The 25,816-nt window shown below is 36.9% G+C and overlaps 1 protein-coding gene across 1 annotated transcript in view; it reads left to right on the forward strand.

Moving 5' to 3' along the window:
- The window catches only part of l(3)76BDm (trafficking protein particle complex subunit 8 homolog l(3)76BDm), a 183,895-nt gene that overhangs the window by 53,143 nt on the left and 104,936 nt on the right, over positions 1-25,816 (forward strand). The window contains exons 8-11 of the mRNA XM_089104758.1: positions 943-1,043; positions 7,765-8,028; positions 17,861-18,022; positions 20,295-20,439. Coding sequence (XP_088960884.1) covers positions 943-1,043; positions 7,765-8,028; positions 17,861-18,022; positions 20,295-20,439 — 672 coding nt within the window. The remainder of the gene's footprint in view (positions 1-942; positions 1,044-7,764; positions 8,029-17,860; positions 18,023-20,294; positions 20,440-25,816) is intronic.

The raw sequence follows: 25,816 nt of genomic DNA on the forward strand, positions 1-25,816 counted from the left end.
ACATATCCCGAGTTACAGTGAACTCTAGTGAAGGTCAACTTGGATGTACTGTTCAACGACATCAATTTACACTTCGACCTGCATTTGCCATGACTATACATAAGTCGGAAGCGCAAAGTTTTGAATTTTTTGGCGCCGACCTCAGTACTCCAGTTTTTAATCATGGAAAGTTTTTTAATCAATGGAACGAAAGAAAAGCCGAGGTAAAACGAACCAAACAAATTGAAAAGGATAGCGATGATTACTGGGTATGGGATTTTGACATGAATAAGGTCATCAATGCCTATCATACCTTTGAAAATCAAAACCGGGACTAGATAAATCGTTGGAAGAAAAAGAAGTTTTTGTCCCTCCACCTGAGCAATTAAAAGAAAAAAGGGTTCGGTTGTATGTGTTTTATAATGACAAAAGACAAGCCGAGGCAAAGGTTAAAGTTTCAATACAAAAAAGACGTAATTTTACAAAGTCACTACTTCTAATTTAAGGTCCATTTGGACGTCATGACATAAGAAAAGGCTCAAATTTTCTGCGTTTAGAAGACAAGCGACAGTGAAAATCCAAATATAGAATTCTGCCGCGTAGTTAAAAAAAAAATATAATTCTATAAAGGCATCACTTCTAACTTAAGGTCCATTTAGACGTCATGACATCAAGAATAGGCTCAAATTGATTGCGTTTAGAAGACAAGCGACAGTGGGAATCTATATATAGAAGCCTGTCGTGTGCCGGGGTATATATATATATATATATATATATATATATATATATATATATATATATATATATATATTGAATGAATCATGTAATAATATAGTTATTTTATAATAATATTTTTTATTGAATTTTATGACGAAGTATTTAAAAACTTTCCCTCGAATTATTCGGGTCAGATTTTTTTTATTTTAGAAATGTTTTATATCAAATTATATTTTTTATTTCTAGGCAATGAATAGAAAAAACGCTCAAACGTCGATTTTCAGTGCTACAAGGCGATTTTTTGGTTCCACAAAAACAAAACAAGGAATCCTTCCAGGAACCGGTGTGTAAGTTAGTCTTTCATCATTTTATATTTGTCGATGTGCCAAAAAGGAGTAAAATTCTAGTTGAGGGGCTTCTTGCTATCTTGGAAACCCGTTGATTTAGGCCCATGAAACTTTCAGAAATGAATTCAGGGCCTGAAATATATCCTGCGAAGGTATTGTCAAGCTACTACCTCAATTCTTTACCTATTTCTAGGGCTTAGAACTTTGCATTGATAAGAGGTCTATATCCATCAGAACTTTGACAAGAAATGTTCATCTTAATTTAGGGTTTTCAGTCACGTTTTTATTGACTATTGTTTTTGAAAATGTTTTTGTTTTCAGTAGGATTTTTACCTTCATTAAAGCTCTGCTATATTTAAAGAAATAAATTATACCTTCGCAATTATATATATTACGCAATTATAAACTCAACTACTCGTTCTTTCCAAGATAGCAAAAAGCCCCTAAACTCAATTTCATCTTTACTTTTTATTATTTTAATTATTATTATTTTTTTATTAATTTTTATTAATTTTTATTGCTTTTACCCATTTGACTCTAAAGCAACCATTAAAAAAAAAAAAAAAAAAAAAAAAAAAAAAAAAAAAAAAAAAAAAAAAAAAATCAAAAGTTCAAGGCAGAGCAGGCTGAATCTTCAGTCTTCCAAGAAAGGAAGATTGGATAGGAAAGAAGGGGGAAGGGAAGATGCTTCATACACCACCTTCTTATTACACTTAATCTAGATTGCACACAAATTATGAGGCTTAAGGCACGTTCATTGTGCTTTATTTCAGTAGTAAATCTATTTATCAAGGTGTCGCATTATAACACAAAGGGTGTCAAACGTCACCAATAGTCACTACCCTTTAGAGGGGGAAAGGGTGGAGGCAGGTACTTCAAAATACCTCTCGAAGGGATTATTGAGGCTCTGGGTCATTCCTGAAAGTTTCATTCCCTTGACTCAGCCACTTTTAGAATGGATTAGAATTATTTAATAGAAAGAGCTTTCATAGTTTTAGCCTAGGCCGCGACTAAAATAATGCTATTTTTTAAAACATTGGTCACTAAAGTGAAAAAAAAAACAAAAAAAAAAGATTAAATGCACTAACAAAAAAAGGGACGAAAGAGTTCACGAAGCGATTTGTACGGCACCTTGGGGGTTCAAGCTTGATTTTGCTTCGGGTATTCACACGTTTTGTACAAGCAGGTCGTAGTAACGAACGGTGCTTATCACATGCGAGTAACGAATGTCCATATTTGATCATTTGTTCGTATGGCACTCAAGGAGAGACAGAACTTTCAGCGACTCGAGAGCGGGCTCATGAGACACGTGATTTGGACAGAGTATGATTTTTGTAGCACTTTTTTGTACAGTTTACATGTCACTACTAAGGTATTCAGTATTGTGCCCTCGTAGGCCCCAGACAGGGCATGCGTACTCGAGTAATGGCTGCACATAACACAAATAAGCCAGTCTGAGTTGTGTTATAGAAAAACCTAGGCGCCGCAAAGTCATGAACGGTCTTAAGGCGTAATTTCCCTTTTTCGCTAGATTTGCAACATGCGGGCTAAAGGAGCAGTGAGCTAAAAGTGACACCGAGTATAATTGCGGTTGACGTGGTTGGGTTCCATGGTTCAGGACAGGATAGATCACGTTTTTGAGGGTTGAACCTCATCACTTTTGTTTTACTCTCGTTGATCTGCAACCCATACATGTCACACTGGCTGACGAAAGTTGAGTTGAGGTCACTACTGAACTGTGGAACGACTTGGAGCTTGTCAACCAGGTACTTCAGCAGGTTAGATTAGTCTTCAACGTATTTAAACCGATCATCAACTCCCGAAAGCACGAAATTTATCACTGCTAGAAATAGAAGGACCGCAAGTTTGGTGCCCTGAGGTGCACCACAGGTAATTTTGCCCCATTCTGAATCGAGATCTCCCGGGAAGGGCTCGTATACACACTGATGACGGCCACGAAGAAAATCGATAAAAAGTAGTAGAATATACTTCTTTGCACCCATCGCCTTCAAGTTCTCGGCAGCGGTAATATGGCGGATTAGGTCAAACGCTTTTCAATAATCAGCTAAGAGCAAGTCCACAATTTTGTTCCTTTGATCTAGCCATTCAGTTATGAGGTGGAAAAGTCTCACCAAATAGTGAGTAGTGCTACTTCCATTTAGACAACCGTACTGAAAGGGGTCTAAGGAATGGCTGATGTGAGAAAGAAGTTCGCGGTAAGTGAAAGATTCAGTCACTTTAGCTAGGTTGGGAGCAATTGAGATCGGCCTTAGTTGGTCACACGATTTGAAACCTTTTACTTTCGGTATAACTCGTACGTATGCCTTCTTCCATGCCCGAGGAAATCTTTGTTCCTTAAAACACTGGTTAGTCACTGAAGTTAGGGGTTTGGCAAGGAAAACTGCTTATTCAATCAGTAACTTTACTGGCATTTCTCCGGGATACGAAGAACAGTTCTTTTTCAGCTTTTCGATCTCCTTGAAAACCGAATATTCGGTCACTTCAACGATCAATTCTTCTGAAGAATCTCTTATCAGTGTCTCAATTTCACTGTCACTGACGGAAGGGTAAGTTGTGCAGATTGTTGAGAAAAACGTGTTTACTACAGTAGATGTCACCGGTGTTCCGTTTTCTTTATGTATTTAATGTCGCCGGTTATTTTCTTTCCGGTCAAGCGTTTGACCTCAGAATGCCATTTCCGAGGATCGGTATTCAACAGTGGGGACACTTTCTCGCGAACGTAGTGTTTCCTAGCATCTCTGTTTACCTTCACTATATGATTCCTCAGTTTGTTCGCTGCAGGTAACTGACCGCTGGAGTGAAGCTGGCAGCGGGTCTTGATTATGGCTTTAATTTCCTGCATCACCCGTGGTTTGTCGCTTTCACTGACAACCACGGTTTTTGTGGGAAAATGTTCGTGATACATGTTTAAAAGCAGAGAATAAAGTAGTTCCACTTTCAGGCCCAGGTCTGTCACTGAACAGATCTCCTCAAAGCTGAAAGTCCCAATCTTGCTTCCAAAGGAGCAGTTAGATTCCTTGGACAGGAGTCGGTCGGTAATTCGTGTCTTTTTTGGCTTTGGAAAATGAGCTATAGCTTCCCACAGAAGAACGAAGTGATTTGAGTTTTGGAGCGGACCAAGAGAGCGCGGGGGTTTGTAGTCATCGGATAGATTCGTGAAAATAAGGTCGATTATACTACCACTCTGATGGGTGGGAACATTAACGGTTTGCTTTAAGTCAAGCATAGACGACACCCATTGCTTATTGCTTTGGTTAAGGTCGCCAGCTATTATGAACGCAGGTGCTGCGTATTGTCGGCGAAAATTGTCAATGCTTGTTTGAAGGTACTGTATAAGCTCCTTCCTGTTCTTTGCACTTTCTGGGTAGTAAACAACTGCTATTATAATGCACGAGATTTGTCTGGAAAGAAAGCTCGGTCTACACTCAGCCCAGATCACTTCATGGCAGGAATCTGTTGGCTCACTTTGTAATTTGCAGGGTAAATCCTGCCGGATGTATGCTCCGACACCCCCGCCACGGCGCTCCAAGCCCCGGTCTCGTCTTGGGTTAAAAAAAGGTCGTGTAACCTTTGATAAACCTAGTTTCGTCTGTAGTGTCCCAACACTCGGTTATTGCTGCGAAAGGGCAGGAATTCTGTTTAATAAGGACATCCAGTTCGTCCATTGTATTGTTTAATGACCGAGCATTACACAGTAAAAAGTTTGGTAGCTTCTTCTTTGTGGAGACACTGACTGGTTCAAGAGAAGGAGGGCTCATGTCAGCTGGTAACACTGGGTCAGAATAGCAGGTTCTCAGTACGGGTGGGATTTCGTAAGGAGGTTCACAATGGATCACATTTATTGTCTTTTGTCTTGCACTTCTCAGGGGTCTCGATTTCCGCTCGGATACGAGAACAGGGATACTACTTTGCTGGCATCGTCGTCCGCCTCTCTTTCCTCGCCATCTACGTTTAGTCTTGCGTACCGTACACACATCCCGCGTGGCTTCCGAAGAAGTCCGAACAACCACAGACTGACGAAGGTAGATGGTGTTGCTACCAAATGGATGAATTGGCTTCGTATAAGGTGGCTTTTTCATACCGAATCGCCATGACAAGTGCACAAAATGAAGCCAGGAGGACTAATTCTTCGGTTGTTTGCACTATCACGCAGGAAACTCATCAAAGGTAGTAGCAAAACTAGTTAGACCAGTTCTTTGAACAGATTGACAAATGTAGATGGCACTGTTGTCAGTTAAAGTGAATTAAATCTTCTTAAAAAGTCTTCTTAATAGGTAAAAGTCATTATGATTGCACTTACAAAGCTAGGTGGCCTCTCTAAACATTTCTTTTTATAGGTAAAGGTAAATTTCACTTAAAAAGCTAGGTAGGCCAATTTATTGAGCAGACTCACGAATGTAGATGGCGCTGAAGTCAGTTGAAGTGAATTAAATCTTCTTAAAAAGTCTTTTTAATAGGTAAAAGTCATTATGTTTACACTTACAAAGCTAGCTAGGCCAATTTATTGAACAGACTGACAAATGTAGATGGCGCTGTAGTCAGTTGAAGTGAATTAAGTCTTCTTAGAAAGACTTTTTGATAGTTAAAAGTCAAAATGATTGCACTTACAAAGCCAAAGAATTGTTACACTTACACTTACAAAGCCAAAGTCAAAGAATTGGTAGGCCAATTCTTTGAAAGAAAGCACCATCACAACGAAAATATGTCGAAAACTCCACACGAACAAGCTAAACTAGAGTGGCGAAAAGCAGCTTTAGTAGCGCTAGCAGTGCCCTCCAATGACTCAAAGGTCCTTATTTAGAATTATACCTCAGAAAGGTTTCAGCATTTGCATTTGCGTCCTGTCAAATCTGGATGAGCTTGAAACATCTTTATTTTCAACATCTTCAGCATCTTGATCTTGAAACGTGATCTTGGAAAAAAAAAACTGTAAAAAAAACATGATGTGCATAGTTTTTATTAAGTATAAAAAGTAGATAGAGTAATTGAAAAGCTAAGAAAACTAATGACCCCCGAATGTGGAGTCAAAATATTCGGAATTTTTTTTATTGATTAATGTCTTATTGTTCCTTTTGTTTTTTGTACGTTTTAGTACTCCCGTCGCTGCTTTATTTAAATTAAATCCGTCTTTTCTCTCTTAAACCCTATATTATAATAATTATTTACTATGTTGGAAAATCAGTATGCCCGCTGTCACACTCCCCCCTCCTTTCTGGAGACGATCCTGCTGAGAAGTGTCGTTTCCCCCCCAGAATTTGTCATTCCTCGTTTTGTGGCTTTCAGTGTTTATTGGTAAATGGAACGTTTTTTCTTTCTTTTTTTTTTACTTTTTTTGGTATTCTAAAGCCTAGAAAAGAACAAAAAAAAACACACACACACACAAAAAAAAACTTAGTTCAAACAGTTGGTTTTTAAAAGCAGTAGAAGAGGTCAAGTCCTTTTCCACCCTCTCCCAATAGATACGCTACTGCTTGAAGGTGTCATTTCTCCCCTAGAAATATATTATTCCTCGTTTGTTGGCTTTTGGCACTTACTGGAAAAGGGATATGTTTATTCCATTTTTTTTCTCTTTTACGGTATTCTGAAGCCTTGAGAAAGGAGAAAAAAAAAATATTCAAATATTTGGTTGTTAATAGCAATGGAATAACCATGGCGATTTTTCACATTTTTCTTCTGTTTTGCTCTCCCTTAAAATTTATATCTTGTAACTTAACCCCTTTTTAAGATGATTTAACTGTAAAAATTTATATCTTGTAACTAAACCCCTTTTTAAAATGATTTAACTGTAAATTTTATATCTTGTAACTTAACCCCTTTTTAAAATGATTTAACTGATTATTATAGAAACATTTTAAGGCAATTGGTGATTAGTTTCAGTTAAATTCTGTAAGTTTAATTTGATTTAGTTTCCATGTTTTCTTACAAAACGTTCTTGAAAATGTTGTAAAACATTTTACCAGGTACTTCGGGGTAAAAACATGATTTTAATCAGAGATAAAAATAGTTTGCCTGCTTAAAGTAGAAATAAGAAACACTAGGATCTAGAAATTGAAACAGATAGAGAAATAAATTGAACGAGAAATAAAGAGCGTATTCAAACTCAAGAGGTATTAACCATGGTAAAATTTCACTTGCTTATAGAAACAAATAGATATATTTCAAATATAGAACTAGAAATAGAAATAAAAATTGGAAACTAATACCTAGAAAAAGAAATTAAAAGAACTAGAAATAAAGAGTCTACTGAACTTAAAAGGTATTAACCCTGGTAAAGTTTAATTCGCTTTGCACATTTTGTGCAAAGCGAGCTTTGCTGTTTTTGAAAATGACATGATGTAATGTGCTAGCTATTTATGGGTTAAAACATGATTTTAACTTTAAATATAGTCTATTAAAAAAACATATAGGGCTAATACTGTGTCTAATATGTCTCTAAAACAGCATTTTCTATCAGTGACAAGTTTTGCTCTCTGATATTCGTCCCCGGTTATTTAAAAAAAAAAAAAATTTCTAATGTGTGAGATAAAAATATGTCAAAAGTATATATGGCTAAAACTGTGTCTAATATTTCAGTAAAATAGCGTCTAAAATACGTATAAAATATTCTAAAATATACTAAAATAGACTAAAATAGACTAAAAAGTAAAAAAAAAAAAAAAAAAAAAAAAATCTGAGTTGAATCAAATGATATTATTTTTAGGTACCAGTTTGACTCACCACCTTTACAAGTCCGAAGGTTAGCAGACTTGGCGTTTATGCTAGGTCATTACGATCTTGCTTATGAATGCTATCATACTGCCAAAAGGGACTTCGAAAGTGACCAAGCCTGGATATACTTTGCTGGTGCTCTCGAGATGGCAGCTCTGTCAGTGGCTCTTCACAATATTGCAAATCCAAGTGCGACTAAGCCAATTCCATTCCGATACTTTGATACTGCGTTTAATACATACAGCAACATTGCAAAGTTAGTAAATACAGCTCATTTTCACATTCCTACTTTTTCAATGTTTTTCTTTCTCCACTACTAGCAACTCACTGGAGCACCAAGCCACCTGAGACCAACATAGCTATGGACGCTCCTCCTCCACCCCAATCTATTCAAAGCTTCACTCTTTACCTCCCCCTGAAGCTATAATTGCCCTTTAAATCCTTCTTTATGACCTTTTCCCACCCATTCGGGGAAACACCTGCTTTTTGTTTGACTTCGGATTGATGGCCAAAAACAACATTTTTTGGCAATCTGTCATCCTTCATACCTAAATTGTGTCCTAGCCTGGGTGGACCTTTACTGAGTTTACCTAACCAGAACCGTAATTGCAAACAGCGCGGCAGGGTGACCTTGAGTAGCAGCCCAAGCCGAGTAAATCACACCTTAGTAAATGAAACAGAATTGCACAGGATTTGATTGATTCACTCTCTATCAAAGGCAACGTATAAACGCGAAAGATAAACTTCTGAGTGGGCTCATTTGATTGAAGATTGAAGGTTTTAGTGCCTTTTTTAAAAGTCAAAAGGGATCAGAAGGTAATCATCCTCCCCTCTACGCCCTCACCCTCCCCCAGATGCATCTGATCACAGTTCTAACACAGTCATTTTCTTCAAAATAGACAAAAAGTCAAATAACAATGCATCCGCGGGTGAAATAACACCCATAGCACCCAGAACAAAAGCTACAAGTCATGCAAGCTGCCCATTGGCAGCTTGGCTGTAGGTTTTTATTGAGATGGCGCATTTTTGCATGCAAAGTTGGCATGCAAGGCTTTTTATTGAGAAAAGGGCGCTTGATCTTTGGTCTCCAAAGAGGCTTAGGGTATTAAGATGATACTTTTAGGAAACGTTGAGAAGGAATGTTGAATAAAATGACAGCACATTCTGCGCATGCTGGTTGTGAAAAGTGCATATCTGCAACATGTAAACAAAGGCTGAGGGTATTAATTTGAAAATTCCAGAATGAGCTGAGGGGGATGTTGAAGAGTGATCGGAGGGAAATCAACCACATTTGGCCTTATTTAAATGCCCCTTCCATTAACACTGATCGAAAATATTGAAAAAACTATGTTGTTCAAAATAGCAAAAATGTCTAAAATAGTGCCTCCAGGGATGCTATGCCCTCGCAGCCCCCAGGGCAAGGATTGCAAAATATGCAATTTGACTATTGTTCACATGCAGGATTTACCATTGGGAAAAGGGGAATGTTTAATTATGGGTGTGTCAAAAATGCTAAAGTTATTAAGGTGATACTTCGGGGAATGCCGAGGGATATGTTGAACTAAATCAGAAGGCGTTATGCGAAGACAGGAACGGCTAAGGGCACTTAGTTAAAACTTAGAGGGAATGTTGAAAAGTGGCCAAAGGGCCTCCCTCATATGCCCTTTTTAGCTACCTTCCCCCCAAAGACATCTGGTAAAAAAAAAATTAATAGCCATGTTGTTCAAAACAGTTTTAAGGTCAAATAACTTTGCCCTCGGGGATGACATACCCCCCCTCCCCTCCATGGTCCCTGGGCTAAGGGCTGTAAGTTATGCATGTTGCCCATTGTTTACATATAAGGTTTTTATTGGAAAAAGGTGAATGTTTGATCCCGGGTCTACAGAAAGACAGGCTATTAAGGTGAAATTTTTTTTAAAATGTTGGGAGGTTACCGAACAAAATAAAAACATACTATATGCAAAATGCGTCCCCTCAAAACTCGCCTCAAAACTCTACTCAAAATTTTGCTCCCCTCAAAACTGCTAGAAATTTTGAAAAACCATTTTTGTTTGAAATAGTCAAAAGTTCTCACAACTAAGCCTTCGGGGATGTCATGCACCCACAATCCCCAGGGTAAAGAATGGAAATTATGCAGTTTGCCCATTTTTTTATTTATCATTCGGAAAGGGGGGAATGTATGATACTGGGTGTCTGAAAAGGCTAAGGGTAATAAGGAGGAAATTTATCACACACCATTTTCTTCAAAATATCCAAAAGGTCTAATGACTATGCTTCCCGGGATGACAAACCCCTCATAGCCCCATGAACAAGGGCTGTAAATTATGCAATTTACCCATTGTTTATGTACAGGCTTTATTATTGGGAAAGGGGGAATGTTTTATCATGAGTGTGTCGTGTAAAGCTAAGCTTATTAAGGCGAAACTTCAGGGAATGTTGATGGGGATGCTGAACTAGATAAAAATACACTGTGTGCATCCAGACTATCAAAAAGGACGTATCTTTAATATCTTAAAGGCGTTAACATAGGGTCACTATTGCTACAATACTGTTATGGCTATAAATACGACTAGTTCTGACAGCGATTGTGACTACCTCTACTTGCGACTACGTTCTGGAAATATTGAGGGGGTGTTGAAAAAAAAAAAAAAATATCAAAACTTACTATGTGCATACTGGTTGTCAAAAAGGTGCATCAGCAATATCTCTGGAACGGTTGAGGTTATTAATTTGAAACTTTCAGGGCATGTTGAAAAGTACTTGGAGGCAAAGGGTTCCCTTTGTCCTGTCTAGGTGCCCTCCTCCTCAACACTGATCAGCCAATTATGAAATAGCCAATTTTTTCAAAATAGTCAAAAGATGTAGTAACCATGTCTCTGGGGGGCGCTGCCCCATGCAGCCCCCGAGAAAAGGGTTGTAAATTACGTAGTTTGTTCATATTTCCCATACAGTATTCATCATTTGGAGGGGCGGTATTTGATCCTGGGTGTGTAAAAAAAGGCTAAGGGCATGAAGGTGAAACTTCACGGAAAGTTGGGATGGATGTAAAACTAAATCAAAAGACATTACACACAGCAGGTTATCAAAAAGGCTGATATGCAAAATTTTAGGAACGGCTAAGGGTGTTAGCTTGAAACTTTCAGGACCACTATTGCTGCTGCTACCACAACTTCAACTGTGACTACTTGTGACTGCAACTATGTGTGGCTGCAACTGTGACTACCTGCGACTTAGACTACAACTGCTTGTGACTGGCGACTTTGATTGCGACTACTTGCGATTGTGGCCGTGACTAACTTCATTGCGACTACTTTGTCTGCGACTGTACCCACGGCTACTTGCGTTCGTGACTTTGACTACTTGCGACAACGAATACTTGCGACTGCGACAGCTTACAACCGTGACTACTTGCGACTATGACTACTTGTGACTGCGACAACTTATGACTGTAACTGCAAATACTTGCAAATATGAATGAAACTCGTCTACTACTGCCACTATTTGCGACTGTGACTACTCGCGACAGCGAGTGCGGCAACTTGCCACTGCGAATGCACCAAGTCGTGGCTGCAACTGCAACTACTTGCAACTGTGACTACTACTATTAGTACTAATACTACTACTGTCATTGCGACTGAAAATACTACTTCAACTTCTACTACTGAAACTCGAGCGATTGAAGTAAATAAAAAGAGTTTAACTGCACCCTGTCTTATAAAATTGTATAGTTTATGTAGTTTGTCAAAGGGGCTTATCTGCAACAAGTCACGAATGGCTAAGGTTATTAATTTGAAAATTTCAGGGAATTTTAAAAAGGACGTTACGCTAAATCAAAAGACACAAGGTGTATCCGAGTTGCCGAAAGAGCATACCTGGACGTATCTATATTGATCCCAGGATTACCTACGGGTATCAAGTTGAAACTTTTAAGGAATGTTAAGTAGGGTGTTATACGAGATCTTAAGACACTATATGTATCTAAGTTTTGAAACGCCATATCTTAAATATTTCAATTTTGAATATTCTTGCAGTAGGATTATTTCGAGTATATTATCTCTTATTTCTTTTGAATCAAAACCTTAATTCAGGAACAGTTCCAAACCTTGATTTCAAATTGAACAGAATTTATACAATAATTATGTTGATCATAGGCAGCGCGCTAGTGCTGCCTAAGTAAAGAATGATGTGGGCACAATGTGTTTTTTTTTTGTTTTTTTTTCTCCATACCCGGGCACTTCGTATCGAAGGAGTTGTCTTAGAAACTTCGAAAAGGGCTAATTTGATTGTAAATTGGAGTGGCTAGTACCCTTTTTAAGATTCGAAATGGACTGGAGGGTAACTAGCCCCCCACGCCCAGCAGTTCCCCAAACACATCCAATCAAAATTGTGAGATAACCATTTTGTTCAGCGTAGTTGATTTCCCGATAGAAAATATGTTTTTGGGGAGGACACGCTCCCACAACCCTCAGGGCAAGGGTTTTAAGTTATGCCCGGGGGGCATCTAAGGTTTTTTATAGAAGGCGTTGTCGTAGAAACTTCAAAGAAGGCTCATTTGACTGGAAATTCAAAGAGCTAGTGCCCTTTTTAATAGTCGAAAGTGATCGGAGGGAAACTCGCCCCCCCCCCCCTCCCACCCGTTCCGCAAACACCTCCCAAACAAATTTTGAGATAGCCATTTTGTTCAGCGTAGTTGATTTCCAGATAGAAAATATATTTTTGAGGAGGACACTCCCCCACAGCCCTCAGTGCAAGGGTTTTAAATTTTGCCCTGGGGTAATATAAGGTTTTTAAAGAAGGCGTTGTCGTAGAAACTTTAAAAAAAGCTCATTCGATTGGATATTCAAAGGGCTAGAGCCCTTTTTAATATTCGAAATTGATTGGAGGGCAAATAGCCCCCCCCCACACACACACACCCATCCTTCCCCCAAACACATCCAATAAAAATTTTGAGATAGCCATTTTGTTCAGCGTAGTTGGTTTCCAGATAGAAAACATATTTTTGAGGAGGACACTCCCCAACAACCCTCAGGGTAAGGATTATAAGTTATGCCCTGGGGGCATATAAGGTTTTATTGAAATAGTTGTCGTAGAAACTTGAAAGAGGGCTCATTCGATTTGAAATTCAAAGGACTAGTACCCTTTTTAATAGTCGAAAGTGATTTGAGGGCAACTAACCCCCCCTAACATATCACAACATAGACCCGAGACGAAAAAAATAAAGAGACAACACACGCACAGAGCCGACAAACACACAGAGAGAAAACAAAAGCATAAACATCAAACACACACAGAGAGACGAAACACGCACAGAGACGAAACACAGATAGACAACACACACACAAAGACGACAAACACATAGAGACTACACACACACACAGATACGACACATACAGAGAGACGACAAACACACAGAGACGACATACAAATAGAGACGACACACATAGAGGCAATACACATAGATACACATAGAGATAAGGTTTTTGCAGAAATCTTTCTCCTAGAAACTTGAAAAAGGGGTCATTAGCTTTCAAACTCAAAGGCCTGGTGCCATTTTGGATTGTGGAAGGTGTCCTTAGTGCAACTACCCCCCCCCCCTCTTCACGCCCACCTTTCCCCAAACATACCCAATCAAAATGTTTTGATAGCCATTTTGTTCAACGTAGTTGAAAGTTTTGGAAATTATTTCTTTAAGGATGACCACCCCTTCCCCCACCGCCCTTAGGGCACGGGTCGTAAGTTATGCCCTGGGGGCATATAAAGTTTTAATTGAAAGTGTTGTCGTAGAAACTTCAAAGCTCATTCAAGTGGAAATTGAAAGGGGTAGTGCCTTTTTTAATAGTTGAAAGTGATTGGATAGCGACTAATGCCCCTCTCACGCTTACCATTTTCCCAAACACAACCAATCAAAATTTTGAGATATCCATGTTGTTCAACGTATTTGAAAGTTCTGAAAATTAGGTCTTTTAGGATGATAACCCCCTCAGAGCCGTCAGTGCAAGGGTTGTAAGTTATGCCCTGGGGGCATTAAAGTTTATATCGAAAGTTGTTATAGAAATTTCAAAAAGGGCTCATTTGATGGTCACAAATGAATGTGACCATCAAATGTGACCATCAAAATGTGACCTGTGATGGTCACAGGGCACAAATGAATGTGCATTGCCAGTTTAATATACATATACTGATATTTAGTAATCAAAATGTTAATATTAGTTGATTTATTAAAGTTATAAAAGCAAAAACATTATATTTTTTCAGTAAAGTGCAAATTATGTTCTGGCCTTGGGAAGGCATGGGGGTTTTGCGCCCAACTTATGTTAATTTCTGCTCGTTTTGAGTTTGACTCGGTTATTTATTGTAATTTCTGTTCGTTTTGGGTTTCATTTATTTATCGATGCTGATCTGTGGTAGTTCCACGCTTGGTAGATTATTTGATTTTATTTTTGCTCTTTTCTTGTTTAATGGAGTTCTTTACTTTTCTTTGAAAAACTTATTTTGTAGAAAAAGTTTTTTTTTAATTAATTCTAATCAAAGCCAACGCTCAGATCACTTTATGCAGCTTAAAAATTTAAATTAGGCTCGGATATTTTAATTTTTAAGCCGAAGACCTGAAAAAAGGGGGAAATAATCATTATATTAAACAATAATAAACTTCGGTAATAAAAATAGAACAGAAATTAATTTAAAAAAAGTGTCTGAAAAAAAAAATTTTGAAGGGAAAGTAAAGAGCCATTTTAAATTTAAGATCAGTAGAAATTAAGTCTTTTAACAATTCAAACTCAAAATGACTATAAATGTTTATCAAAGAATAAATTAAACCCAAAAGGAACAGAAATTAAAATAAACCATCGTAGAAAACATAGATAGCTTGTGCTAATATGGATGAATAAATGAATTTTAAGACAAGTAAAAATTAAATCGTTATATTCAAGTCAAATTAAAAACGAACAAAAATTGCTTCAAACAAAAGTTTGACTACTGCCCCCTTTCACCTCCCCTAGCCGTTAGAGTTCTAAAACCTTTTTTTTAGTATTTATAGCAGTGAAAAATTAAAAAACGAATATAGTTAAATAAAATTACGAATTGTTGAGATTTCCAGGAAGTAGTACCATGTCATTATATATAAAATATTTAGTTTTTTTTTCATTAGTTCTTTCCAGTCATTTTGATTAAATAGTGATTTATTTCTCTGGTTTAAATTTTTCCAGATTTATCCAGATGGTTTTTTCCAGATGGTTTTTCCAGATTATTTTTCCAGATGGTTTTCCAGATTTATCTGGAAAAATTTAAGCAAACTGTTCAAAATACATATAGTTTTCAATAAAAACGGAAATGACGCAATTGAATCTAGAACTTTTATGGTTGGGGAGGGGGGTGGGCAGTAGCCAGGCTTTTGTTTTTAGTATTTTTTTTCGTTTTTAGTTTAACTTGAATATTACAATTTAATTTTCACTCGTTCTAAGATTTATTTACTAATCTATATCAGTATCTATTACCTTTTTTTGGTGTTATTATTCATTTTAGTTTCTGTTTGTTTTGGGTTTCACTTATTCTGTTAGTAATTTATGGTTGTTTTGAGCTTGAATTATTGCAAGACTTTATTTCTGCTGGTCTTAAGTTTATTATGCTTCTTTACTTTTCTTTGAAAAACTTCTTTTTTAGGAAGTTTTGTTTTAGTTAACAAGGTAAAATATCGGATTTGTGCCGGTAAAAGCGTAGTTTTGACGTTGAATAAGATAGTTTCATTTAGAGCCTACTAAAATTAAATAAACCTCTTTACATCATTGCAAAGAATAAGCAGTGGAGATTTGAAAATTCAAATGTTTATATAAACAATGTTGCAATGTAATTTTTATTGCTTAAAGTGGAGGTTATCAGTGTGCTACTCAGCAGGCCTTTTAAAGAAAACATCTAGAAACATCTGCCGAAAACTGCTACAAATCGATAGAAAACATTGAGCATTTCTTGTTGCCCTCCCCTAGGTGTCCCCCTCCTAGATTCGTAAAATAACTTATTGGTATCTTCATTAAAGAAACAAAAAAAAAATAATCACCACCCCCCCCTAATTTTTTGTGGATGGGCACCTTTACTCTTTATAGTTTATTCTTTTCTCGTTGAAGCGATTGGCCTTTCGGTTTTTTTTTTTTTTTTTCCATTTAGTTTCCAACATAGCCGATATCTGGAAACGCTTTTCAAGGCAATTACTGAAACGGTATTTTAGAGATACCGTTTAGAGGGAGGCTACCATTTGTTAGATTCATATATGACAATATAAAACGCTTTAACACACTCCATTGCGTTGAACTTATAGCCTTTTGAAATATGACGATTATAAGGTTTGACTCATATTAAAATCGTTTTTATAATGATTTAATTTTAATGATCTGTAATAAGATTCTAATAATCGTAAATCATTATTATATTAATATACGAAAGCTATTTTAAGTCGTTTTTCTTTAATTTTAAAGAAAAGTAAGTCAAGATAAGTCTATTTAGTCAATTTATCTTTTTGAATTTAAAAAACTTTGATTCTTTTTTTGCAGTAATTTGCTTTTTAGTATAACAAGAATAAACCCAATAGTAAAAATATAAATAATGTTAAAAGTATATATTTACATACTTTTTACATAATATATTATAGGAATATAATAATGATAAAAAAGTGGTCATTCCTAAAATTATTTGGTTTATTTCTTGTTTTATTTGTTTAGTTATGGACACCTTCCCAAGGTCGTATCCAGGGTTAGGGGTTTGAACCCCCCCCCCCACAAATGTTTATCTGACTCGTGAAAACGTAACAAAAATGAATATAAACAAATTTTTTATGTTTTTTTTTAATTTTTTTTTTTGTACCCCCCCCCCCCCCCGAAAAAAAATCCTGGATTCAACCTTGTTCCTGCCTCGCGCTATTGATCCAGTTTATTTGCCCTGCTGCAACTCTAATGTGGCCTATTTGGTATTGGTATTTTACTCATTTAATTACCGTTTTTTATATTCTTGGGCGTGGATTTAATTTTCGTCTGGCGATTAATTTCAATTATTTTAGAGTGCCATTTAAGGGTAATAATAAAAACGATCTATAAGCCACACACGAATTGTCCTTTGACAATTAGTTTTTACAATAAATTTGCGCTGTTTTCATTTAATAAAAGAAATAAAAAAGAAAAGAAAACGCATTTTTCTTGCCACCTAATGATTATTAACACTACTTACTCATGGGAAGAAGAAAGGTAGTAGACACTGCGTTCAATAAGCTTATTGCACTTAGTTTTTTTCTAATTGTCGGCGTTAAACAAGTATTATATGTGGGACCCCCGCTGGTACCACTAGTATTATATGTGGGACCCCCGCTGGTACCACTATTATGTCTAGGGCCACCGCTGGTACCACTGTTCATACTGGTTGCATTGCGCCTACCAGCTACTTGATCTCTCTAACGTCGCTGGCGGTTTCGTCAGGTATGGTAACTTGATCGAACGATCAAAAGGTCCAAACTCTGGGGCAAGGGTGCCACAACCTGGTAACCACTAATATCTCTAGCTGTATCTTTGGAGGGTAAACGGACCGCCCTGTCAATATACTAATGGCGATATTTCTCGCGAAATCTTTTCCTACCCTGCCTGGGTTCGATGAAAATAATCTTAAACGGTTGTCGAAAATAAATCACTTGTATTCTCCCAAAGTTCACTCCAACAAAACATATATCTTTAAACTCTGAAAACAGACTCTGTAAACAGAGTGTCAAAAACAGAATAAAACTAAATCACCACTTCTGTACAAAGAACTTTGTGTAGGGGTGGACCTTAGATTGACCCTGGCCAATCCTATAAATGAGAGCTTCAAAATCAAACACTTTGATTACCATTAACTATCAATGGCTAAGTCCAGGAAGACAGAAATAGATTTTAGGCCGAAAGTTTACATATTGCAACACCACGGACTTAGCAACGGGACTTTGACTTGTACTTGAAAATTATATTTTAGGCAAATCTACACAAATTTCACTAAATAGCTCCAAATGGCTAAAAATTTAGGCAAATTTAGTTTTTGTTACAGCCATATAAGCAACTGATAGTTGGTAAATATTTTAGACATCGAGTCCTCGGAATTCGAAGTGGAATACTCTGGTATGAAACATTGTCACAAGCTAAAGAATTTGAAGAAGCCGCCAAGACTTGTATAAGGCTTACTGGAGAAGACTCGGATTTAATGTGTGCGCTTATACTTGAGCAGGCAGCCTACTGCTTCTTAAGGTATATTTATCTTTATTTTGGTCTATATTAACGCTAAAAGATTGTTCTAAGCGTTTTTTTTTTTTTTTTTTTTTTTTTTTTTTTTTTTTTCAGCTTTAAACATGAATGTATGTATGGTCAGTTTTCCTATAGAAGTTTAACATAAAAAGTCCTATCACGAACTTGAGGGGAGATTGCCATTTTTTGGTCCAGTGCTTAGTTTTTCAGGCATAGACCTTTCGCACCATAGCGGACCCCCGGAAGCTTCATGGCTCCTGAAACGAAATGAACGATCCTTTAAAATTTCAAGACGATCAGATAGCCACGATCAACGACGCCCGCCTTTTTTTCTACTATAAAATCTATTGGAGAACAATGGGTAGTTTTTAAAATTTGGGGTCCTTGTCTCTGTGACTGTGTCATTGATGTCATAGTATTTAGTGTCCCGTCCACCCATTTTGATGGCTATCTTGAAATTTGATCGGATGCCATGGGCTAGGGGATGCCCGGAGTGAAAAATCGTGTGGAAGGGAGCCTGTTGCCCTCTAAATCATTTTTTCCTCTGAAAATGGCACTGGAACTTTTAGCTTCCAATTGAATTAGCCCCCTCCCAAGTTACTATGACAACTACTTCTACACAAAGTAGCCTGGGAAAATTAATGAAAAAAATAATACGTAAAAGACTTCATTCCTTACTAATTCGACGCTTGGGTGCCGTTAAAACTAAGTTAAACATGTTAAAAACTTTCTAATTAACAAACTTTCTAATTAACTAATTAAAAATGTTAAAAACTTTCACAATCAAAAAAGGGAGAGAGACAAAAAAAATCCTGATATCAAGGAACTGAAGAACTTCGGAGCCAAGAAAACGGAAATAACACTAGGGGTCATCAGACTTTTAAGTTTTGTGGCCCTTTGTGAATCATCTTCTCAAAGTGGTATGGTGAAGCCAATGGTGCACTAATAATAGAATAAGCATTAATAAAATGCCCTATTTGTAATATTTGGTAAATAAACTTGCTCAAAAGGTATATTGAACAAGGTATTTTGCTATTTTGTAATTTACCTTTTACAAAAAGTATAAATTTTCTACAAGACAAGTATAGTACAAGTGCGCTAGTACGAGGATTTGCCACGCTTCTGAAGAAACTGGAGACCTGCCAAGAATTAGTCCGTAACCATATACTGGGTAAAACACATTTAAATATTTTTTTTTACAATGTATCTGGCTTACCCGTCGCATGATCCTGTGATTTTAAAAGAAAAGAAATTCAAGGAAAATTATCCCGGAAAACTCCCCCTCCAAGGGAAATTCCCTTGCAAAAAAGATCGCTTTCTTTATTCAGACGTCATGCTTTCCATATTCCATGCCGAATTAAGTTGTCCTTTACCCTAAATTCATATAAATTACCTAATTAACTTATTTTGATTACTTATGGAAAGAGTCGTAAAAATATATGCAAATAAAGTTCATTTTAATATCAGAATCCCCTCCCCTTTCCGACAATTCGCCTTCCCGGAAAATTTTCCTACGTGAAAAAAATTGGTAGTATTTTTAAATTTGAAAAGTTGTTGAATGCCAATTCCCGACATTTTACTGAAAAAGGAATTTTAAACACACCGGAAGTGTGTCGAATGACATATTCCCTGATTGACTAGTCCATGAATTGAATATCAAGAAAATGCGAATAATTTGAGGAGAAGGGACTGTCAAGTATTTGTGCTGAGGGGTATCTAATTTCAGTCAGCGCGAAAAGTATTGAGAGGGCCTTGAAGGAGGGGTGAAAAAATGTAAATATAAAACCCTCGCAAGATTGTACTCAATAACACCGTAAAGCTGCTTGATGATCAGATGAACTGTTTAGCAATGTATATAAGACACACAGACAGACAGGGATACATTCAATTTTATATATATAAATTTCGTATTTTCTAAACTGACTGACCAACCCAATTTCTGGCGCATTATTTTATCATGTAAAATAGAACTAGTTTGCCTTCAGTACTCTATACTACTCGACAGTACTATCTGTTTCAATGACTCAGTATATTTTGAATTGGTCTATGACCTATATTTTTGCTGGGGTTTTGTATCTAACTGAGTGTGTTTGTTGGGTAGCGATAGATGGTTCTTTTTTATTTATGTCTTTATATCTAACTGAATGTGTTTAGTGGGCAACGATAGATGGTGCTGTTTTTTTCCTTTTTCTTCTTTTTGTTTTTTTATATAAACATGACTTTTTCCATATTAATTTCCATAATCTATTACAACTTGAATAACGTGCTTTTTCAGAACTATTTCTCCATCTGCACTTGAAAAAGCTGTTCTACCTAGCTACCCTTGCCGATATGCGTTTCACTTAATACTCTCTGGCCACAGGTTTACCAAGGCTGGACAAAGAAGACATGCTGCCCGGGTTTATCTCGATGCTTTAAGGGTCTGTACCTCCATTACTTTTTAGTCTTTAAATCTTATTTAATTTACTATCTATTTTTGTAATGAGCCAAATTACTTATTTTAAGGATGGCCGTGAACATTTTCAGAAGAGGGATTTTTTAAATTCTCCTATTTAATTTTTTCCATCCCGTTGCGGTTGAGTTCAAGATTTATCTTTTTCCTTTTTATTTTTAGGCCAATGTTTTCGCACAAAAGCAATTTATTGTTTGGCTTATTTCCTCAATTTTGATATCTTGTTTTCTTGTTGTGTTTTTTAAGGATAATTTCCTTATTGACCCTGGACGATACCATTACCAATAGTGGATCACCAGGGGTGGCAATTGGGGGGGGGGGGACAAATGCCCGTCTATGTTCTGAAAATTACCTTTTTTTGGCGTTTTCGCGGGAGGAATTAAAAAATAATCTCCCCTGTAGGTTATGAAAAAAAAAAAAACACTTTTTATGTATCTCAATTAATAAAAACTCCCCCCCCATAAATTTTATGAATTAGTGCCCCTGTTGATCACCTTCGATTTGACCGTCTAACCCTCTATTGAGTATTTAATATTGCTATTTTTTTATAGTAAATTAAAGTTGATTAATAATATACCTAATAAATTAAAATGCATAATAGGTTGAATGAAGTTCCTTTTCATCTTTATACGAATTTTTGTGTCGGTAGGACAATATTCAGAGAATTTTAAATTCGCCTGTGGTACGATTTTTTTTTTTTTCATCTCTGTTGTTTTCATCTCTGTGAACCAGACCCGAAAGTGATATTCAAATTATAAAATCGTCATAGCAAATTAGGGAAATGTGTAAAAGTCTTTAGTTTTGGGGCGGGGTGGGGGATCTGGATGAAAGACCCGGCTAAAGGTCCTTTCAACGGCAGCAACAACACAAGTAAGGAAACTAGACTGGAAACAATAATAAAGGTCTTGCTTTAAATGCCCCAGAAGTTAGGAGTCACACACTCCTGGCAGGGTCCAGGTTTTTTCAGGGGGGGGGGGTACAAAAGGAGTTTTTTTTTGGGGGGGAATACCATAAAACTTTAAAAACGCATCAAACATTTGTTTATATTCATCTTTTTTACGTTTTTACGAGTCGGACAAACATTTCGGTGGGGGGGGGGGGTTGGTTCAAACGCCCTACCCCCCCCTGGATATGGCCTTGGCACATGGGTTTGCTTAATTAACAAACAACATCTGAAGTAAGTGGAGTTGGACCCACAAAACCGGAGGCTCAGGCCTCAAAGCCAATTGCCTCCAAACCCGAAAAACCATATGCCGCACCGAGTTTGTATACACAATAATATATGTGTAGTTTGTACGAGTGATTTAAAAAGTATGAATTTCCTTAACTCTGGTAAAGATAGGACCCCAGTTACTCGTCAATGAGGGGTTTATCAAACACCATGTGACTGTGGCAATTGTTATCTGAGTAGAACCCATCAAAATTTGGAAAAACACATGTAACAGCATAAGGTAATATAAACAAGGTTTTGAAATTTAACTGTTTTTTATATTTTTTTAATTCTGCCCTAAGCAGCCATATTTTTGGAAATCAAAGCCATTGTGATACTTTTCGAAAACACCCCTCATTAGTAATGATTTGGGTATTAAACAAATTTGTTCGAGATGCAATAGAAATTTAATTTAAGTAATAATACTTCATTAAATAGAGCTTTGGGAGAATATTCATTGAACGTATTATACGGAAATTTGATTAAAAATTATTTAATAAATTATATTTTAAAACCAATTGTTAACACCGATGAACTTGTATTAAAAGATCTTTTTTCAGTCCTGGTTGAACTTCCTCTAATTTCTGACGCCAGGATTATTTTAATTTTAGTTTTAAATGCCAGGAATTTCGTTGTAAGTCTTTGTATTTACCTGTACTTTGGTGATGACGCCTTTTAGATATAGAGCCAAAATATTTATTTAGGACAAAAATTTTCACTGTCTTAAAATAATTCGTCTTAAAATGACTGTCTTAAAATAATTTCACTGTCTTAAAAATCGTTGTTTTACCTTTTCTATTTGTTTTATGGAAAGGCAGTGTGGTCTTCGTCGTCATTTTTGTTTTTTTTTATTCATATATAAGTATCATAGGCAGCGCGCTAGCGCTGCCTAAGTAAAGAACGATGTGGGCACAATGTGTTATTGTTTTTTTTTTTCTCCATACCCGGGCACTTCGTATCGAAGGAGTTGTCGTAGAAAGTTCGAAAAATCTCATTCGATTGGAAATTGGAGTGGCTAGTACCCTTTTTCATAGTTAAAAGTGATTGGAGGGGAAATAGCCCCCCCCCCCACGCCCATTATTTCCCCAAACACGTCCAATCAAAATTTTGATATAGCCATCTTGTTCACTGCAGTTGATTTCCAGATATAAAATATGTTTTTGAGGAAGAAACTCCCCCACAACCCTCGGGGCATGGGTTTTAAGTTATGCCTTGGGGGCATGTAAGCTTTTTATAGAAGGCGTTGTCGTAGAAACTTCAAAAAAGGCTCATTCGATTGGAAATTCAAAGGGCTAGTGCCCTTTTTAATAGTCGAAAGTGATTGGAGGGCAACTAGCCCCCCCCCTCGCGCCCATCATCCGCCCAACACATCCAATCAAAATTTTTATATAGCCATTTTGTTCAGCGTAGTTGATTTCTAGATAAAAAATATGTTTTTGAGGAGGACACTCCCCAACAACCCTCGGGACAAGGGTTTTAAATTATGCCCTGGGGGTATGTAAGGTTTTTATAGAAGGCGTTATCGTAAAACTTCACAAAAGTCTCATTCGATTATAAATTCAAAGGGCTTGTGCCCTTTTTAATAGTTGAAAGAGATTGGACGGTAACTAACCCCCCTCTCACGCCCACCTTTTCCCCAAACACATCCAATCAAAATTTTGAGATAGCCATTTTGTTCAAGGTAGTTTAAAGTTCTGGAAATTATGTCTTTCAGGATGACAACCCCCTCACAGCCCTCAGTACAAGGATTGTAAGCTATGTCTTGGGGGCATATAATGTTTTTATAGAAAGCGTTGTCGTAGAAACTTATAAAAGGGCTCATTCGATTGGAAATTGAAATGGCATGTGCCCTTTTTAATAGTCGAAAGTAATTGGAAGGCAACTAACATCTCCTCCACGCCCAATATTTCCCCAAACACATCCAATCAAAATTTTGAAATAGCTATTTTGTTCCACGCAGTTAAAGTTCAGGAAATTATACTTTTGAGCAGGACACTCCCCTCACAGTCTTCAGAGCAAGGGTTATAAGTTATGCCGTGAAGACATTTAATATTTTATTAAAATTTTTGTCGTAGAAACTTGAAAAAAGGCTGATACGATCTGCTATTGAAATGGCCAGTCACCCTTTTTAGAGTCAAAACTGATTTGAGGGCAACTAGCCCCCCTCTCTCGCCCACCTTTTCCTCAAACACAACCAATCAAAATTTTTAGATAGCCATTTTGTTCAGTAATGTGCATTTCCAGACAGAAATTATGTTTTGAAGAGGACATTCTCCCACAGCCCTCGGGGCAAGGGTTGTAAGTTATGCCCTGGGGGCATATAAGGTTTTTACTGAACGCGTCGTCGTAGAAACTTCAAAAAGGGCTCATTCGATTGGAAATTGAAATGGCTAGTGCCCTTTTTAATAGTCGAAAGTGATTGGAAGGCAACTAACATACCTTCTTCGCCCACCATTTCCCCAAACAAATCCAATCAAAATTTTTAGATAGCCATTTTTTTCCACGCAGTTTAAAGTTCAGGAAATTATATTTTTGAGCAGGACACTCGCCCCACAGTCTTCAGGGCAAGGGTTATAAGTTATGCCCTGGGGGCGTATTAGGTTTTTATTGAAATGTTTGTTGTAGAAACTTGAAAAAGGGCTCATTCGATTGGAAATTCAAAGGGCTAGTGCCCTTTTTAATAGTCGAAAGGGATTTAAGGGCAACCAACCCCCCTCTCACGCCCACCTATTCCCAAACACATCCAATCAAAATTTTTAGATAGCCATTTTATTCAACGTAGTTGAAAGTTTTGAAAATTAGGTCTTTCAGGACGACAACCCCCCCCCCCCCCACAACCCTCGGGGCAAGGGTTTTAAGTTATACCCTGGGAGCATGCAAGGTTTTTATTGAAAGCGATGTTATAAAAACATCCAAAAGGGCTCATTCAATTGAAAATTGAAAGGCTTATTGCCCTTTTAATAGTCGAAAGTGATTGAAGGGAAACTAACCACCCTCTCACACCCACCATTTCCCCAAACACATCCAATCAAAATTTTGATATATCCATTTTGTTCAACGTATTCTAAAGTTCTGGAAATTAGGTTTTTTAGGATGCTAACCCCTTCAGAGCTTTCAGTGCAAGGGTTGTAAGTTATGCCCTTGGGGCATATAAGGTTTATATAGAAAGTTTTTGTAGAAATTTTAAAAGGGGCTCATTTGATTGGAAATTGAAATTGCCCTTTTTAATAGTCGAAAGCGAGTGGAGAGTAATTAACCCCCCTCTTATGCCCTCCATTTCTCCAAACACATTCAATCAAAGTTTAGAGATATCCATTTTTTAAACGCAATTGAAAGTTCTGGAAATTATGTATTTAAGGATGATAAACCCCCCAGAATCCCCAGGGCGAAGGTTGTAAGTTATGCCCTGGGGGCATATAAGGTTTTTATGACGTAGATAATTGATTGCTAACGTAGAAAAGATTGCTAAAAAAGTTTTCGAAATTATCAACAAATAATGCTGTAATACCTTCGTCAATTCTTGGACCAGGTGTGGTTAATTTTTCATCAAGAACTTTAACGATACAAGAACAATCAGTGCTTGAAAACTGGTCCGAAATTTTGTTTTAAACCGGATGAAGTCCCCGTGGAAGACATTATCTCTTCAATAGAAACATCTTTGCATAAAAACGCAAATCTAATAAAAGATGTTAGCTTAGTAAGAGCTTCTACCGTGAAAACCCTGTCTAATTTTGTATTGAAACCAGAATTTCCTAGTACGACCATCAAAGACTTAAAAATTATTAAAAACTTGAAAAAGGATGGTTCATTTACAATTACAAATGCAGATAAGAGTAACACTTTAGTTGTCATCAATACTGAGGACTACGAATCAAAATTAAAAAGTTTACTAAATGATGAAAAAACATACAAGAAGCTATCGTATAATCCAACAGACTCTTTTACAAATAAGTTTAAGAACGAATTGAAGTGCTTAAAAGATGAAGGAAAAATTACACCTCAACTTTATTACAAATGCCTGCCACGCAGTTCCTTGTGCCCTAAATTATATGGACTTCCCAAAATTCATGAGCCTAACCTACCATTACGACCAATTGTGTCAAATACAAGGTCACCAACAAGTGTTTTGAGCAAA

Source organism: Artemia sp. Qi Xiang Cuo, chromosome 19 (assembly GCF_049724085.1).
Source record: "Artemia sp. Qi Xiang Cuo chromosome 19, ASM4972408v1, whole genome shotgun sequence".
In the NCBI taxonomy this organism is placed as follows: domain Eukaryota; kingdom Metazoa; phylum Arthropoda; class Branchiopoda; order Anostraca; family Artemiidae; genus Artemia; species Artemia sp. Qi Xiang Cuo.